This window comes from Ovis aries, chromosome 11 (genome assembly GCF_016772045.2).
Source record: "Ovis aries strain OAR_USU_Benz2616 breed Rambouillet chromosome 11, ARS-UI_Ramb_v3.0, whole genome shotgun sequence".
NCBI classification, from domain to species: domain Eukaryota; kingdom Metazoa; phylum Chordata; class Mammalia; order Artiodactyla; family Bovidae; genus Ovis; species Ovis aries.
The window spans coordinates 30,511,486-30,527,001 of NC_056064.1; the positions used below are offsets into that span (position 1 = coordinate 30,511,486).

Below are 15,516 nucleotides of genomic sequence, written 5' to 3' on the forward strand. Positions count from 1 at the left end.
TGACCAGAGCTTGTGGTCTGATGAATGTACTGGGTTGGATACTCTTCTTAGTTAGATAAAGCTCTGCTTAAACAAAATTGTGGGTTTAAAATTTGTGTACTTTGCATTTAGTTGTATCATCTTTGACATGTATTTTAAAGTAGCTTGGGCTTCCCTGGTAGCTCAGATGGTAAAGAATCCGCCTGCAATGCAGGAGACCCGGGTTTGATCCCTGGGTTGAGAAGATTCCCTGGAGAAGGGAACGGCTACCCACTCCAGTATTCTGGCCTGGAGAATTCCATGGACTGTATAGTCCTGGGGCTCGCAAAGAGTCGGACATGACTGAGCAACTTTCACTCACTCACACTTATAAAGTAGCTTAGTATACTCTTACAGATTAAATTCATTGTGCATGTTATGACTGTTCAGTAATGAATCTGAAACAAGTAAATGAATATGTCTCTTGATGAGAACAAAGAAAACTTTATAGAATGCCTAAATTTAATATAAGGCATTTTTTTAATAATGCATTTTTAAGCATTCAGAAGATTTTATCATCTTCTTATCTATCTAAATTTTACAGACTCGATCGCTTATGTTTCCTAACATTTTTCCAACATTTTTCCTTGGACTTCTTTAGAAGTCTTCTTTAGAATTTGATTAATTAATTACTTGAACGTTGAATGACATCTGTGTCTTGCAGATATCAAACCTTCCAATATTCTTCTGGATAGAAGTGGAAATATTAAACTCTGTGACTTTGGCATCAGTGGACAGCTTGTGGACTCGATCGCCAAGACGAGAGATGCTGGCTGCAGGCCCTACATGGCAGTAAGTGCGAGTCCAAGCCTTCTTGTCTGGCAGTCATTGCACAGAGAGCCTGTGCCCTTTGGTGCTGTGCTTCCAAGGAGTCCGCTTTAGTCACGCAGTTCCACTACACTAGAGTGTTTGCCTCTTCCATGAAGACCAGACTCGGTTCCAGCTTTGCTACGAAACTTGTCAAAATTATCCCAGTGAACTCCTGCTTCGTGGTCTTATTCTGTTCCTCTTGCCTGGCGCTTAGTATATATGGTCTTTTCTGATTATTGTTTTTTCATTATATTCTAGTTAGTTCTCAAAAGACCTCTTTGTGTTTCTAGACCAACCCTCCCCCCATGTTGTCTTGACTGTAGGAGGTGATACTGTAGTAGACACGTGGATAATGTAAGTGGTGCTATTTCCAGTTAGAGGAGAATGGGAATACAGGTTCCTCCCAGAACTCAGTATGTCTCATAGAGTCTTTAGGGGTGGAGGAAGCTCACTGACACAAGGGTGAAGCCCTCAGGTGTTTCCCAACCTGGAGCATCACAGTACCTGCTGATACATAGGGAAGCTGCTTACACTGATAGGTTTATTTTATAACTAGCTAAAATACTCATACCTTTTTTCTTAAGAGGTTTCAAATGATACTCAAGATACCATTCTGTAATAATTTTTGCCTTTGTCTTCTTCATATTTATTGATCTTTTCCATATCTATCCATCTACCTACCTATAATCATATATATGTATATATGTATTTTTTTACTTTTCTTGTGTTTATTTTTCTTGCTTTGCCTAGAATTAGATCATTGTTGATTGACAGTGGTGATAGTAGGATTCATCTGTTGCTTGACTTGAAGGCAAATGTCTTTTTCTGGTTTACTAAGTTTATGTGTCTGTCTGTGAGTGAGAGAGTGTGTGTGTGTGTGTGTGTATGAGAGAGAGAGAGAGATAAGAATGAATCAGGAAGGTCTATTAAATTTTATTAAATGCCTTTTTGGCATCATTCAGTATATGATGAAATGTTTCGGTGTAGCTGTTGACATGACACATCATAGTAACATATATTTCCAGTGGTTGAACCATGCTGGCATTCCAGAGGTAATCACTTTATGGTTCATAGTTGATATGCTTAATATGTTTTTACATGTGCCATGTTAATATTTATGATTGCTACACAAAAACGTTTGAGATTGGTTTATAGTATACATTGTAAAGGTGTTAGATGGGTTATGCTAGTTTTTTTTTTTTTTTTTCCCTTCAAAAACTTTTATATGTATGAACAGTTCCTAGCTCTTGATTTATCTTAGAGCTTTTAAAAGAGTAGTGACCTTATATATTTGAGTTTGAAAAAAAGTTTCTGCTATTAACCAGAAATAATCCTTTCTACTTCTTTCTGGCTTACTCCTTGGAATTAGCCAAAAATAAAACCAAAGTGTACATTTTCTGACGGAGAAATGAAAAAGAATAGACGGACATCCTGAATTCTAGTGTAGCCTCTTGCTGGTGAAGGACACCTTCGGTTTAGTCCATTTTTTCCAAGCAACACCTGAAGGAGAACTCTAACACCTAATTATTTGTGGGAAAATGACCAACAAGCCGCTTTGCAGGCTACAGAAAAAAACAGAGACTGGACATCTTTCCTTCTGTCCCGGGATCAGGGGTGCTTCTATTAACATTGATCAGGTAGAGAGGGGAGGCTGTGCCTAAGGGTGGAGAAGAGGCAGGCTCTAAGCAATCTGTAGTGAGTGAGGCTCAAGATTACAGGGGGTGGAGAACAGGCTGGCCTACTCTCAGTTCTAGCAGCCGGCTGAGTAGCATTAGTCTAAAAAGCCCCAGACAGAACACTCTTTTAGGAGTTCAGGGAAGGGCTGAGGCGCTGCCTTTCTAACATGTATCAGAAAGTAACATAACACCCGAGTTGGGGGGGGGGCCTCCGGGGACTTTTGGGTTTGGATAGGGAGGTGCTGGAGGGAGGGAGGGCAAATGCCAGCTGCTCCTGCCCTCAACAGCCTTAGGCCAACACGAACTGCAAATTGGTCAGGAGCACCTTAATGCCTCTGGTGACAGTTACAGCTGAAGTGGCAGGGTCAAGCTTGTAGGTGTTGGCATCTCCTTTTTTATACCGGTCCCGGAAAACACAGATGCTCCCGTTACAGCTGGCGATCTTCCAGAGGGATGGGGCAGAGCTCCAGGCCTCGGGAAGGCAAAGCCGGGTGAAGCTGTCTAGCAGGGGGTTGTAGCACACCAGGGAGTCCCCCTCGGCCACGATGAACACCAGGTCCTTATGCACGGCCGTGTGCATGCGGCCTGCGAAGGGCAGCACGTAGGGCTTCACGTGGCACTTGTCTGTCTCGGTGTCAAAGCACTGGATGAGTCGGGACGGTTTGGTAAAGAAGTCCAGGTCATTCTCCTCCCCCCCCAGTAAGTAGATGATCCCGTTGAGGTTGGCACCAGCGGCCCCTGACACCGCCACCTCTAGCTGGGTTGTCTCCGTCCAGACATTATCACCCACCCGATAATAGATCACCGCGTTGGAGAGGGTGTCCTGCAGTGTCTTGCCACCCAGTGAATATATGGCGTCCTTCCCAGGCACAGACACCAGGGTGTGCTGGAGTCGGTCTCGGGGCAAAGGGGCACACCACTCCCAGTCCACGGTGGCGTTGTTGCACTTCCACATGCGCCGTGGGATGGATCCCCCTACCACGTACAGGTCCCCGCCGTGCTTGCAGGCTGCTGTGATCTGGTGGCACAGGCTGTTCTGGCCGCTCACACTAATGGAGTCGTCTTCCGCACAGTGCAAGGACACAGCCAACGAGTGCGTGCGAGAGGACTCCTTCCCGATCAGGTAGATGTGCACGTTCTCCCCAATTTCCTTCAAGCTAGTCCTGAGTGACTCTGAAAAAGCCTCTCTTTCTTCTTTATTAAAATTTATCCAGGCTTCTATTGCCTCTGTTGGGTTCTGGGAACATGGAACTCCATCCGAGATGATATCAGTGAGTAGATGGTGGGGCAAGTGAAGAAATTCCTCTGTGCTCTGCAGCTGGGCCAGGTGGGCCTTGGCACAGTGCTTGGCAGCGGTGTAGAGCTCAGGATCGCTGTGTCGGTCTGCTAGCCACATCACCTGCAGGCAGTTGCCCACCTGCACTGTGCGGGCCAGAAACCGAGAACATTCCTCAAAGAGAGCCGTCAGCTGATACATGTCTGACACCTCATAAATCTCCTGCAGCTCCTCGGCACGGAGCTTCACGGTCCCGTGGTAGATATAATCAACCAGGAGCTGGAAGACAGACTCACTGACATCCTGCAGTACAATCACCCGGTTGTGGGCCTCCTTCAGGTTGGAAGTGAACATGGACCGGAAGAAGCAGCTCTGAGCTGAGAGGACCAATCGGTGGAGCTGAAACTCCCGGCCTTCCACGGAGATGGTGACATCAGCAAAGAGCTCTTCCTCCAAACACAGTTTCATGATGCCCTGAGCCACACGGCCTGAGTGTGACCTATCTTTGAAAGTGTAGTTCACAAAGTAGTTCTCATCCATGGATGCTCCAGGTTCCTCTGGTGATTCCATGGTGGTAGCCAACTTCTCTCTCTGCCAGCTGTCTGCCTTCCCTCCTTTCATTCCGAAGCCCGGTACCTGGAACCTCCGGGTTATGCTAGTTTTAAAAATCAAATTAGGAGAATTCTTTTCTCTTTATTCATACATTAAAGTATTGATCATCTAGTGATCAAAGATATAACTTTGACCTCCTTGAGCTCAGAAAATTTTCCCCAGAGCTCAGAACCATTGTGCTAGTGTAGTTTTCTGTTCTTTGAGGCTGAAGTCCATCTTGGCCAGGTGTCTTTGGGGAAAGGTACATAATTATATGAAAGCTAAAGTTTTACTGTTTCCTTAGCATCACACATATGTGTAGGTGTGTGTGCATGTGTATACATATGTGTACTTTCCTTTTCTTATTGTTTTAAGTCTCAGAGCTGTTTACTGAAGTGTTTTAAGTACCAAGTATGTGGTAGTTTTAGAGTCTGTCCAGTCTCTTTAAATACTCCCTTCGAAAGGCGGTGAATCAGTGCAGCGTTGAGTGTGGACTGAACTCAGTGGCTCACTTCTCATGAACCGTGTGTGGCAGCAATGAACACATCCCTCTGAGGACAGGTCATAAAGAGGCAGGGGGCTGCTTTTCTCTTTTCCTTCTTGGATAGCTGCTTGGGGGGAGCCCAGCTGCCATGCTGTAAAGACTTTAAACAAGCAGCATTACAGAGACACTCATGTGCTGAGGATCAGGGACTCCCCGCGGTAACTGTGTGAGCTTAGTGATGCGTCTTCCAGCCCCGGGGAGGCCGACAGCCCTGGCTGACTGCTTGACTGAAGCCTCAAGAGAGACCCTGAGTCAGAACCCCCATCACTAATACCTGCTGATGCCTGACTCACAGAAACCTGAAATAATAAATGTCTGTTGGTTTCAACTGTTAAGTTTTTAGGTGCTTTGTTACACAAATAGCTAACTAGTACAAAGTGATTCATTTTAATCTTCTTGCTTATTCCTTGCTTTTTTTAGCATGTACGTTCCTGCCTTTTGGCACATATTAAAATTCTTTTTTTTTAGCATAATAAATGATCAGTTAAAAAAGGAAATATTGGAAAAGATCTGTTCTGTGTTACTAATTACATTTGTTCAGCATGTTTTGCCTCTTTAAAAAAAATTGAGTTCAAAATTTGATAACATTGCGATTGTCAATTTCTCCTTACTCCTTGGTTTTTATTTTATATACTTCAATACAGAGTACCTTGAGTTGTATGTTTATTATAAATTATATGTTTTGGATATAAGATTGTTTTATCTGTTACTTTTTTGCTATTTGCTTCATGTTACAGACCCTGTTCTCTAAGTTGATATTTTCCTCTTGAGTTGTTCAGTCACCAAGTCATGTCCTCCTCTTTGCGACCCCATGCACTGCAGCACACCAGGCTTTTCTGTCCCTCACCATCTCCTGGAGTTTGCCCAGATGTGTTAGTTTTAAAAAGCTTTTTGTTTTTCAAACTCATACTTCCTACTTAGTTTTAGGATACAGGATCTTTAATTCGTTTCATGGATCTTAAGTGTCTTCTCCTCTCAAAGAATACTTTTCAAAATTTTAAAAATATTACACATACAAATAATGAACAAACGTGTCAAGAATGTATTTAACTCATTCATGAGAAAACTGGACAGGCAGTTTGGTGAAACTGGCTCAAAGAATGTTTGCATAATTCAGTATTTACAGTCATTAAAGAAAGAATATTGGAATGAAATGGCTAATCAAAATATAAAATTGTTAATTATCTCAGTGAAATAACTTTTGGAGTTGTTGAACAGAAACATGTGCATCCCTACCTAACAAAATCTGCAGGTTATTTTGTAACATAAGGGTCTTGGCCCTAATGAACCAAGTACACTTTCACTGATTACTTCACTTTGTCATTTTATTTTATATAGTTCAAAATATTTTATAGCTTTTTTCTTGAGACTTCTGTGATCCATGTGTTGTTATTCAGAAGTGTGTTGTTTAATTTCCAAATATTTGGGGATTTTTCAGGTTTTCTTTCTGTTATTGATTTCTAATATAATTACTTTGTGGTCTGAGAACATGCCTTGCATGATTTCCATTTTTTAACATAAAGTGTGTTTTATGTTTTAACATAAACTAACCTAGTTTATGTTAGTAAATGTTCCATGTGAGTAGGAGAAGAATGTGTATTCTGCTGTTGTTGGATAGAGTATTTTCTTTCTTGATTGACTGTCTGGGATTATTATGTAAAATGCATGTTATCAGGTAAATACATATATTTACAACTAAAAGTAAAGGTGAAAAGCTTCCATAGTACTCATGTTCAAAACAGAACGCATAGGTTTCCAAACTAATTGTTACCGACAGGCAGAGAGCATTACACAGTGACTATTGTGCTTCTCTGGACATTTCTTTCAACAGCAGTTGCTGTCAGTCTTAGTTAAGGCTCCATTGTCAGCTCTGTGCTACTGACACCCTCTCTCTTTCTTCTCCATCCCTGACACTCTGTGGATAATGGTCCCTTATTTCAAAAAAATGTAAAGATGCTCCCTTCATAGAAATTACTAAAAATGATTTTTGCTGGTTTTATGGTAGGATAATACACTGTACTACTGGCAGAGCCTTAATTTGGGTAACAGTTAGACTAGTTGGACAAATATCTTTATTTGATAGAAATACAAATTTAACTTTATGATGAAGAGTGAGTAGAGCAATTCTAATAAATTTGCTTGTATTTGCTTTTGTGTCTCAAATATATTGTGCTGTGTCTTTATTCACTGAAGCAAAGAGGGATAAGATCCAAAGACTTACTCTTTCCCACCCACTCCCACCCCCCCCCTTCTTTTTACCATTACTTACTACTAATCTGGCCCCGTTGTAATTCTTTGTTTTTTCCTTTTTCTTCCCCTTTCTCCCTTCGTCTGTTTTCAGCTTCAGTTTTGTAAACCCTTGTGAATCCTTAGGGGGAAGAATTAGCCTTGTCTCCCCTTTATGGAGGAAGCCGTTGAGCTGGGTCTTCCCTTGTTGTTTGGTTTCAGGATAATGTTGGTGTCCTCTTCCTCCCTGTGTGTCCCTGGGCATGGGTTCCTGGAGGACTGTGCTGGCATTCTGGCTGCCTACCCAGCCGTGCTTCCATTACATGCACCTGGGGTGTGTGCGTCGTGAATGACTGTGGCTTCTCTTTGTGTTTCAGCCTGAAAGAATAGACCCAAGTGCGTCACGCCAAGGCTACGATGTCCGCTCTGATGTCTGGAGTCTGGGGATCACATTGGTAAGTTCATGGTGACTCTGCCTTGTGGTGGTGGTATGACAAGAAATCTAGAAATGAAAGAAAAGTTAACCAGTCTTCCACCACTCTTAAGAACACATCCCATGTCTTCCTGTCTTTGATTTTTATATCACTGTTTCTTCCTGTCCCCCACCCCTCACCCCATGGCTGCAGTCGCAGAGACTATATTTTCTAATTGTTGAGAACAAGTTTTTACCTTAAAAATCAAACTAGAGTTGATTGTTTCCCTCATGGCTCTGTGAAGCGCCTGGGGCTCTTTAATGCAGTCCCTCTGGATCTCTTGGCCACAGATACTCGGAGTCAGAACCACGCTCAGAGCAGGAGCAGGGGGCTGGCTCACTCGCGGTCAGCGCAGGTGCGCAGGCTCCCGCGTCTCCAGCAGGAGTCGTAGGTCCACTGATACTGTGGACAATGTGTGTGTTAGCACACGTTTATCTGTGTGAAGATAGTTACTGCTTAGAATCTTCCACTCCCCAAACAGGAAAGTCACACATGCTGATAGTGAGTCCATTGTTTGAGGAACAAGAACTGCTGAGGTGATAATTCCCAATGAAAGTTCTGCCTTAGAACAACCAAGAAAGAACTGTCTCACTTCTGGGCTATATTGAAATTTTGGTTCTATTTTTAAAATATATTTATTTGCTGATTTCCCTATACCAAGATTCGTTTTGAAGTCTCAGATTTATTTTCTTGTGTGTGCTGTTTTACCAGGGCTGAAGGGCATTTTTCTGACTTCAGACAGAGCAGCTTCTTCCACATTGGAATGTAAATTTTCTATCACTCGGGGCAGGGAGGTTGCTATATCCTTTTGGTAGGCAGCCCAGAACTTATCCTGCTATTTCCCCCCCATCTTCTTAAGACCCCAGAGCACTGAGACCACAGGTTCCGGGCAGGGGACTCTTCCTGGAGCTTATTAAACAGTCTCCATTTGCTCACCAGCACTGTATGTACTAAGATCCTCTTGCTGAGGACCACACACCCTGTGAGTTGTCCTTGGTGAGTCATGCCACCACACCTAATGACCTGTCTGTCTAGAGACATGCAGGCTGACAGCTCAGCTCTGCGGAAGACTCCATCCGGCTGCCCTTGTGACCAAACATGGGAGACACCTCGAGGAGTCTTCTCAACATGAAGCCGCTGACGAAAGGGATTCCTTCCCAGTTACTCAGGAGAGAACACGAAACTTGGAACTCTTTTAGGTCTGGTGACTGGAGCAAGACTTGTAGTTTCCAACTGAGACAACTATTTGCATAGAAGGATGCAAACAGCTGTCCACTGCATAGAATAAGGATATTCAGTATTCAGAAAAATTCATCAGTGTCCAAGCCAGTTATGCTTAGAAAGCAAGTTTTTACTTTACTGTAAAGTAAAATTTTTGTTCTGTGAAAAGTTTTAACATAGGAATTTTTTTTTTTTGGCAGTTTCCTTTAATATATCTGGCTAAACTTTGTTTAAAAGCAAGGCATTCAGTACTTATAATTGCTTTATAATTTACTTTTCATAGACATTATTCTCATAATTGTATAAAAAGGATGAGATGAAATTAACTTCTGAGATCTGAAGTCTTTCACCTTACAACATGCATCCTGCTCTTTCCTTCTCTTATTAAAACCTGTTCTCAGAAATGAATCTGATGAAGTTATTCCCATTGCTATGAATGGTCAGTGAGGTTTCCTTCTTCCCAAGCATTTGTATTTTCATCAACAAGAAACCACAGGTGAAAGAGTGGATTTCTATGTGCCCGTGCATGAGCCCGCTGGCCTGGTTTCCGAGGCCCTGTGTAGAGCAGACAGTACCCAGCTGGGGGAGTGTCTTTTGGGGAAGAAGGCCTTCCTCACCGTCTCCCTGTTGAAGGGTGGCTTTATGTCTGCTTGATCGCCTTGCTTTCATGGTGGAAACTAGTACTTTTGACATTCGACTGGACCGACAGAATCAGATCTCAGCCAAGGAAGCTCTGAGCCAGGCTTCTCAGATAGCGCATTCTCTCACGTGCTGTCTCTGATGAGCTTGGGGCCATCTCTGCATATCAGTCACCTGTCAGTGCACATAAAATGGGGTTCATTTAGTCCACTCTCCAGAGTTAAATCTAGTTCTTCGGAAAAGCACACAATTTCTGGGTTTCCATTACCCTCCGAACAGAGTGGAAAATGCGAACACAGTTCACAAATGTATATGACCTGGGGCAGGTGAGGACTTGCCATTCTGATTTCTAAATATCACTTCCACTTGGCTGTAGACATTCTGAAAGCTCGTCCCTCAACCTCGCCTTGATTTGATTCAAGGCTTTTCAGGAGTGTCAGGAGTTTTCAAATTGTAATGTGAAGTAACAAATAATGCCCAGAGTATTTTGCCTTTTCCTCTGTGTTTTCTTTAGTACGAATTGGCCACTGGCCGCTTTCCTTATCCAAAGTGGAATAGCGTATTTGATCAACTAACACAAGTTGTGAAAGGGGATCCGCCACAGCTGAGTAACTCTGAGGAAAGGGAGTTCTCCCCAAGTTTCATCAACTTTGTCAACTTGTGGTGAGTATTTGACTTATGAATACTCAAAACCATATGGTGAGAGGGCAGTGAGGTAATTACTTCCTCTTAGCAATGTTGGTACTTTGCACTGGGGAAGAGGGCCTTATTTGTATCACTGTATCCTCTGAGCTGGGACTCTGGTCACTGTGGCTACATGGAAGGTCCCAGCAAGCCTGGAGGGGCGTCACTCTTATTCTGCTACTCAGGCGCCGGAGGAGAGCAGATGTGGGTGGTGGAGCAGCTGCTGCCTCCAGATTTCTAGTACCTTGTACAAGAGATACGGCCTCCGAGAGACTCACCCTCTTACTCTGGTGTGGTTCTCCAGTGAACTTGTACCAGAATCACGTGGACACTTTTACTAAGTTAAGATCCTACCAGGTCAGACTTTGAGGAGTGGGTCTCTGCTGTGACATAAACATGTAACATAGTTGGGTCAGGCCCAGAGCTCGACTAGTAGAACCATACATTGGCTCAGGGAGATCTTAAGCCAAGGAACGCGTGAACCGCATGCCTGATGTTTTTGTGTGTTCGTCTTTTAACGTGTGGGTGTGTGTGTGTATGGCACGTAAGAATAAATACATACTGATGTGGCAAGAGTACAGTTGTGCCTTGTACTAGTTCAATCTATATATTAAATAAAACCTGTTTTGTTATCATTTGAATGTTTTTGATAATTATTCTGTTTATCCGACTTGATTTAGAAGTAAGATATGTTTGTGAGCAAAGAGCTGGAGCGTTTTGTATATCCTTCTTTTCATTCTTGAAAATGCTTTCCTTTTTCTCCGTGTTTTCTTTCTGGGAATGCTGCTTCTCTCTATTCTTTTTAGGTCCTGTAAGACTTTAACATTTCGTGGTCAGATTGCTGAAGTTTTTCTGTCTTTGGTTTGGCAGCTTGGCTGCTTTGTGACTTTGTATCTGAAGGAGAAAAAAAAAAACAAACCTGACCTGTTGTGATGCTTTTGCTTGTGAAAATAAAAATACTCGAGTAACTGTGTCTCCATTTTAATGATGTTAATTTCTGTGTTGTTTTAGCCTTACGAAGGATGAATCCAAAAGGCCAAAGTATAAGGAACTCCTGGTGAGTCTGAGACTTTGGGGCTAGGAGGTGTTTCCTCACACTTGAACCCTCCAGGATGCAGGCTCACTGAGCAAGCCGCTGGCCATGCTGCTTGACCTTATTGAGTGTTTTTAAAGATATTTTAAAAACAAGGAGATTTGGAAAGACAAAAATTGTGTCTGATTCTCCTACTAATTTACTAGCTGGATTCTGATGGGAAATTTTGGCTTCGGCATGTGCTAAAAACTACCCCCAAGGAACATTAACCTTTGCTTTCAGGAGCTATTTCCCACCCCACAGCCTGTGTGTGTGAGAGAGACGCATCTGTAACCATTTATTGTATTCATTTTGCCTTGACTAAAAGCTCTCATGCAAATTTCCGTCCCATGGACCATTCCCGCTTCTTTGAAAGTTCTTACCTTCTGTAGAACTGGGGCTTTTTAAGCAGTACCAGATCTGGCCTTGGCCCTGGGAGCAAAGAAAGTACTGTGAGCTAATAAAGTGAGAATATTTTAGCTTTCCAAGGATATTAGGTAAAACTCTGGTCCATCCCAGCACTGACTAAGCTTACTGAGTCAGTGTACATAGCAAAACTATGCAAGAAAAACATTGCTGGGGATGGAGGATGGAGAAGGGGGCTTGGGAGGCAGATTTGCAGCCGTGGCGTTTGGAAGGTGCAGGCACAAGCACACGGGGGGAGGAGCTGCTGCTGAGCCTCTTTCAGAGTTAGGGGGAGGGTCAGAGATCACGGTGGAAACCTTGCTGTAAGGCCCCTCTGCTGCTCATGGGGACGTCCTGCATCCAGGAGGAATGGCAGCTGGGGTTCATGCCGTGCTTCTGGGCTCTTGGAGGGCAGTAGAGGCTCTAGCTCTGGTTTGTGCTGAAGAACACAGGGGCCCTGATATGCAGATAAGCTTGCAGACCCCACAGCCAGGGTGGCTCCTCCAGAGCCCAGCACCGTGTATGGTATCTCACTAACCTGCGTGCGTGGAGCCCAGCCTGGCTTGCCTCACTGCAGCCCTTCACAGCTCAACCTGGCTGGACCCTGCAGAGCTGGATCTCTGCAGAAACAGTTCCCTCTGAGCTCCGATGTGAATCTTGATCACATGTCTTTTCTTTTCCTTGTTTTCCATCCTCTTGCAGAAACACCCCTTTATTTTGATGTATGAGGAGCGCGCCGTCGAGGTCGCATGCTATGTGTGTAAAATCCTGGATCAAATGCCAGCCACCCCGAGCTCCCCCATGTATGTCGATTGATGTCGCTGCTACGTCAGACTCTAGACAAAGGGCTGAGAGGAAGCAAGACGTACAGAACCTTCACCCCTACCACAGTGTTTTTATTGCTCGCCAGACACCATGCACACCATGACTGGTGTTTGTTTCCATCCCGTCTGTATACTCCCGCCACCCCGAACGCGCATCCCCGTGCGACCCGAGCACCCGCGCAGCGCAGCGCCGGTCAGAGACCTCGCCCGCTCTCCCGTGAACGTGGATGTCAGTACGATCAGCTTGCTGACTGTGATGAGACCACATTGTAAACTCATTTCTAGACTCGAAGCCTGGAGACGCAGCTGCTGGAAGGGTGTTTCGTCAGGCTTCCGAATGCTGGATGGATGTGGTGGTGGCCGCGCCATGTCTGAGTGCAGGCTCTGGGCTGGAGCGCGCAGCGGGCGCGGCTGGCGAGACACCTTGCCTTCCGGAGCTGGGAGACGGAGGAGGGGTAGACTTTCTTCACCAAGTGCAATAGGTTGACTGATTGGACCTTCTGTTGTTTGACAGTCACTGTCCACGCTTGGGGATCCATGTGCTCAGCCAAATTCCCTGTTTGAAATATCATGTTAAATTAGAGCGCATTTATCTTTACCAAAAACTGTGCTGCGTTCAGAGAGGAGAACGTGAAAATACCAAGATGGGATAGAACGTGTTCTTTTCTCCCCCGCTCCCACCCCCAGTCCTCTGCCCTCCATCGGGGAGACTCAGGAGTCTGCCACGCATCAGAGAAGGTGCTGATTCTCAGAATTCGGTGTGCTGCCAATTGGATGTTCCACCTGCCACAAACCACCCGGGCTGAGAAGGGAAGAATACGGAGGGCAAAGTTTACAGATGTTTTTAATCCTAGAACCCTGTCTGGAACAACTTGTAGCAGCTATGTATTTCCCCTGGTCCCAAGCCTGATGCTCTAGCCACCGTAACTCACTGACGGGGAGAAGTGGCTGGTAGCAATGTGCCTTGACTGATCAGATAAAGATGTCTTTTAGGCAGCGGAAGGCCAGATCTCAGCTGTGCGGCATGACTGGCCCAGGTCTGCAGCTTCTGCGTCTCTTTCCCCACCTGTGTGGGCTGTTGCCCCTACGTGACTCTTGCTTGATCCAGTATCTCACCTTTTTCCCTATAACAGAAACCTTTATGATTACCAGGGATGTTCCTTACCAAGAATCTGTACAGCCCCCAGTGTACGCCATGATCTCAAGTTTAAAAGGCTGAGAAGGTGGGGCCCAGCTGATGTGGCGGGTTATGAAAGAGCATCTCTTGTAGAGGTAACACTTGACCAGAGGAGGATTTCTTTTACATGAGTTCCTCACCTATAAGACTTGAGCAGGTCACCACGTTTCTTAGGATTGGAATTCTGCAAAAAACAACCCTAAAGCCAAAAAACCCCCAAAGAACCCCGGAATAGTTCTAGGAGGCCGTTGAAATCTGCATCTTCTGCTGTCCTTCCTCCTTTCCCCGCGAGCCGGGTCTCCAAGGTCTCCCTCCAGCCCCCCTGACGCCCTGCGTAGGTGTGACGGTCAAGTCTGTCCAGCAGCACCGTGAGCAGCTCACGCCCACTGGCGCGTAAAGCGGCCGAGGTCTGAGACGCGGCAGATGCCGTGACGGAACCAAACAGCGATGGGTGTCGCTGTGTCTCCTCCCAGGTGACAGTCACGGACACTTCTCAACAACAAAGGGAGAATGGTGCTGTTTACAGTTACATCCTGTCAACTTCTGAATCCACCAGTGGTTTCTCGCTTTGGTCCACTCGCTTGATCTTCCTGTTTTCTCCCCCGTGGCATTGAAACCCCAGATTTCCCAGCCTTGGAGGGGAAGCCCTGCAGCGCCTGCCCCTGACCATGCCAAGCCATCCCCCCCCCCCCCAATCCCCACGGCTCCCGGGGACTCAGGAGGACTCCGGATCTCCGTGGTCACCCTTCTGTCTGGCTCCACGTGGGGTCACTTTGCCATATGCAGATGGAGAGGAACACAGTGCTGACCGTCCAGGAGCTGATCTGACCGTTCTCTCATGTGGACGACCACATAAAAAAGGCAATTTTAGTGTATTAATCATAGATTATTATAAACTATAAACTCAAGGGCAAGGAGTTTATTACAGTGTATCTTTATGAAAACAAAAGGGTGTACAGTGTTCACACACTGTAACAATAGTATAAGAACTGTACATTGTGAGCTCTGGTTATTTTCTCTCCTGTACCACAGAAGCATATGTATAAAAACTGTCGGAAAGCTGATGTGAAGGGCTACTGCCTTATTTGTCTGTAAAAAGTGCAGCTCAGTCACATGACTGCTTCCTGGAGCTTGGGAATAGTTTATCCTGTATTCTTGTTTGAATTCTCCCTCTATTTAAGATGTATCCATGGAATCGAAGTGTCGATGTAATAGTTCTCTCCTCTTGCCTGCAGGTCAGTTGTAATAAATCTAGGATGTGATGATGACTTTGTAATTCGATTTTCTGAAGTCAGACCCTGAGAGGGGAAAATCAAGTAAATTCCATTAAATTATCTGTGCATTTCACATTGGGAAAAATTCTCTTGTTCCACAAGTGTTTATGGCTTCTTTCTTTTTCTCCCCGCTTCTCGTGGTTGCCTTCTCTCTGCTTATTCTTCTTGGAAGAAAGCTTTGCTTTCTGTTGGAGCAGGCGTGATGGGGTCTTTCCAGACTGATTTCTCCCTGACCTTCCTCACAGTGGCAAAGAACCCTCCTGGAATATTGGAGACACAGGAGATACAGGTTCGATCCCTGGGCCGGGAAGATCCCCTCAAGGAGGAAATGTCAGCCCCATTCCTGTATGCTTGCCTGGAGAATCTCATGGACAGAAGAGTCTGGCGGGCTACAGTCCATGGGGTCGCAAAGGGTTGGATGTGACTGAGCACATGAGGGCCTGCCCCGGCTTTCTTGCTGCTGACAGCTGAGGGTCCCTGACCCTGTGTTGTGGTGGAGAGACAGCTTGTAAGAAGCCGGCCTGCCTTGGCCTGACGTCTGGCCACCAGGCACTTGGTCTGCTCCTGGCGCTGTGACTGCCCGGTGGAGGTGAGAGATCAGCTCAG

At 45.1% G+C, this 15,516-nt stretch overlaps 2 protein-coding genes across 4 annotated transcripts in view; one reads left to right on the plus strand and one right to left on the minus strand.

The window, feature by feature from the left end:
- MAP2K4 (mitogen-activated protein kinase kinase 4) overlaps positions 1 to 14,904 on the plus strand; it is an 80,428-nt gene extending 65,524 nt beyond the window's left edge. For all 3 annotated transcript variants that reach the window (XM_042255678.2, XM_027974872.3, XM_027974871.3), the window contains 5 exons: positions 683 to 810; positions 7,519 to 7,596; positions 9,989 to 10,137; positions 11,170 to 11,215; positions 12,338 to 14,904. In XM_042255678.2, the coding sequence (XP_042111612.1) occupies positions 683 to 810; positions 7,519 to 7,596; positions 9,989 to 10,137; positions 11,170 to 11,215; positions 12,338 to 12,451 (515 nt within the window). In that variant the 3' untranslated portion in view covers positions 12,452 to 14,904. The remainder of the gene's footprint in view (positions 1 to 682; positions 811 to 7,518; positions 7,597 to 9,988; positions 10,138 to 11,169; positions 11,216 to 12,337) is intronic.
- LOC101114791 (kelch repeat and BTB domain-containing protein 4) lies at positions 2,250 to 4,404 on the minus strand. Its single transcript, XM_004012713.6, has one exon. The coding sequence runs from the start codon at positions 4,399 to 4,401 to the stop codon at positions 2,794 to 2,796; it is 1,608 nt and encodes a 535-aa protein (XP_004012762.4). The 5' UTR covers positions 4,402 to 4,404; the 3' UTR covers positions 2,250 to 2,793.
- Positions 14,905 to 15,516: the final 612 nt, after the last annotated feature.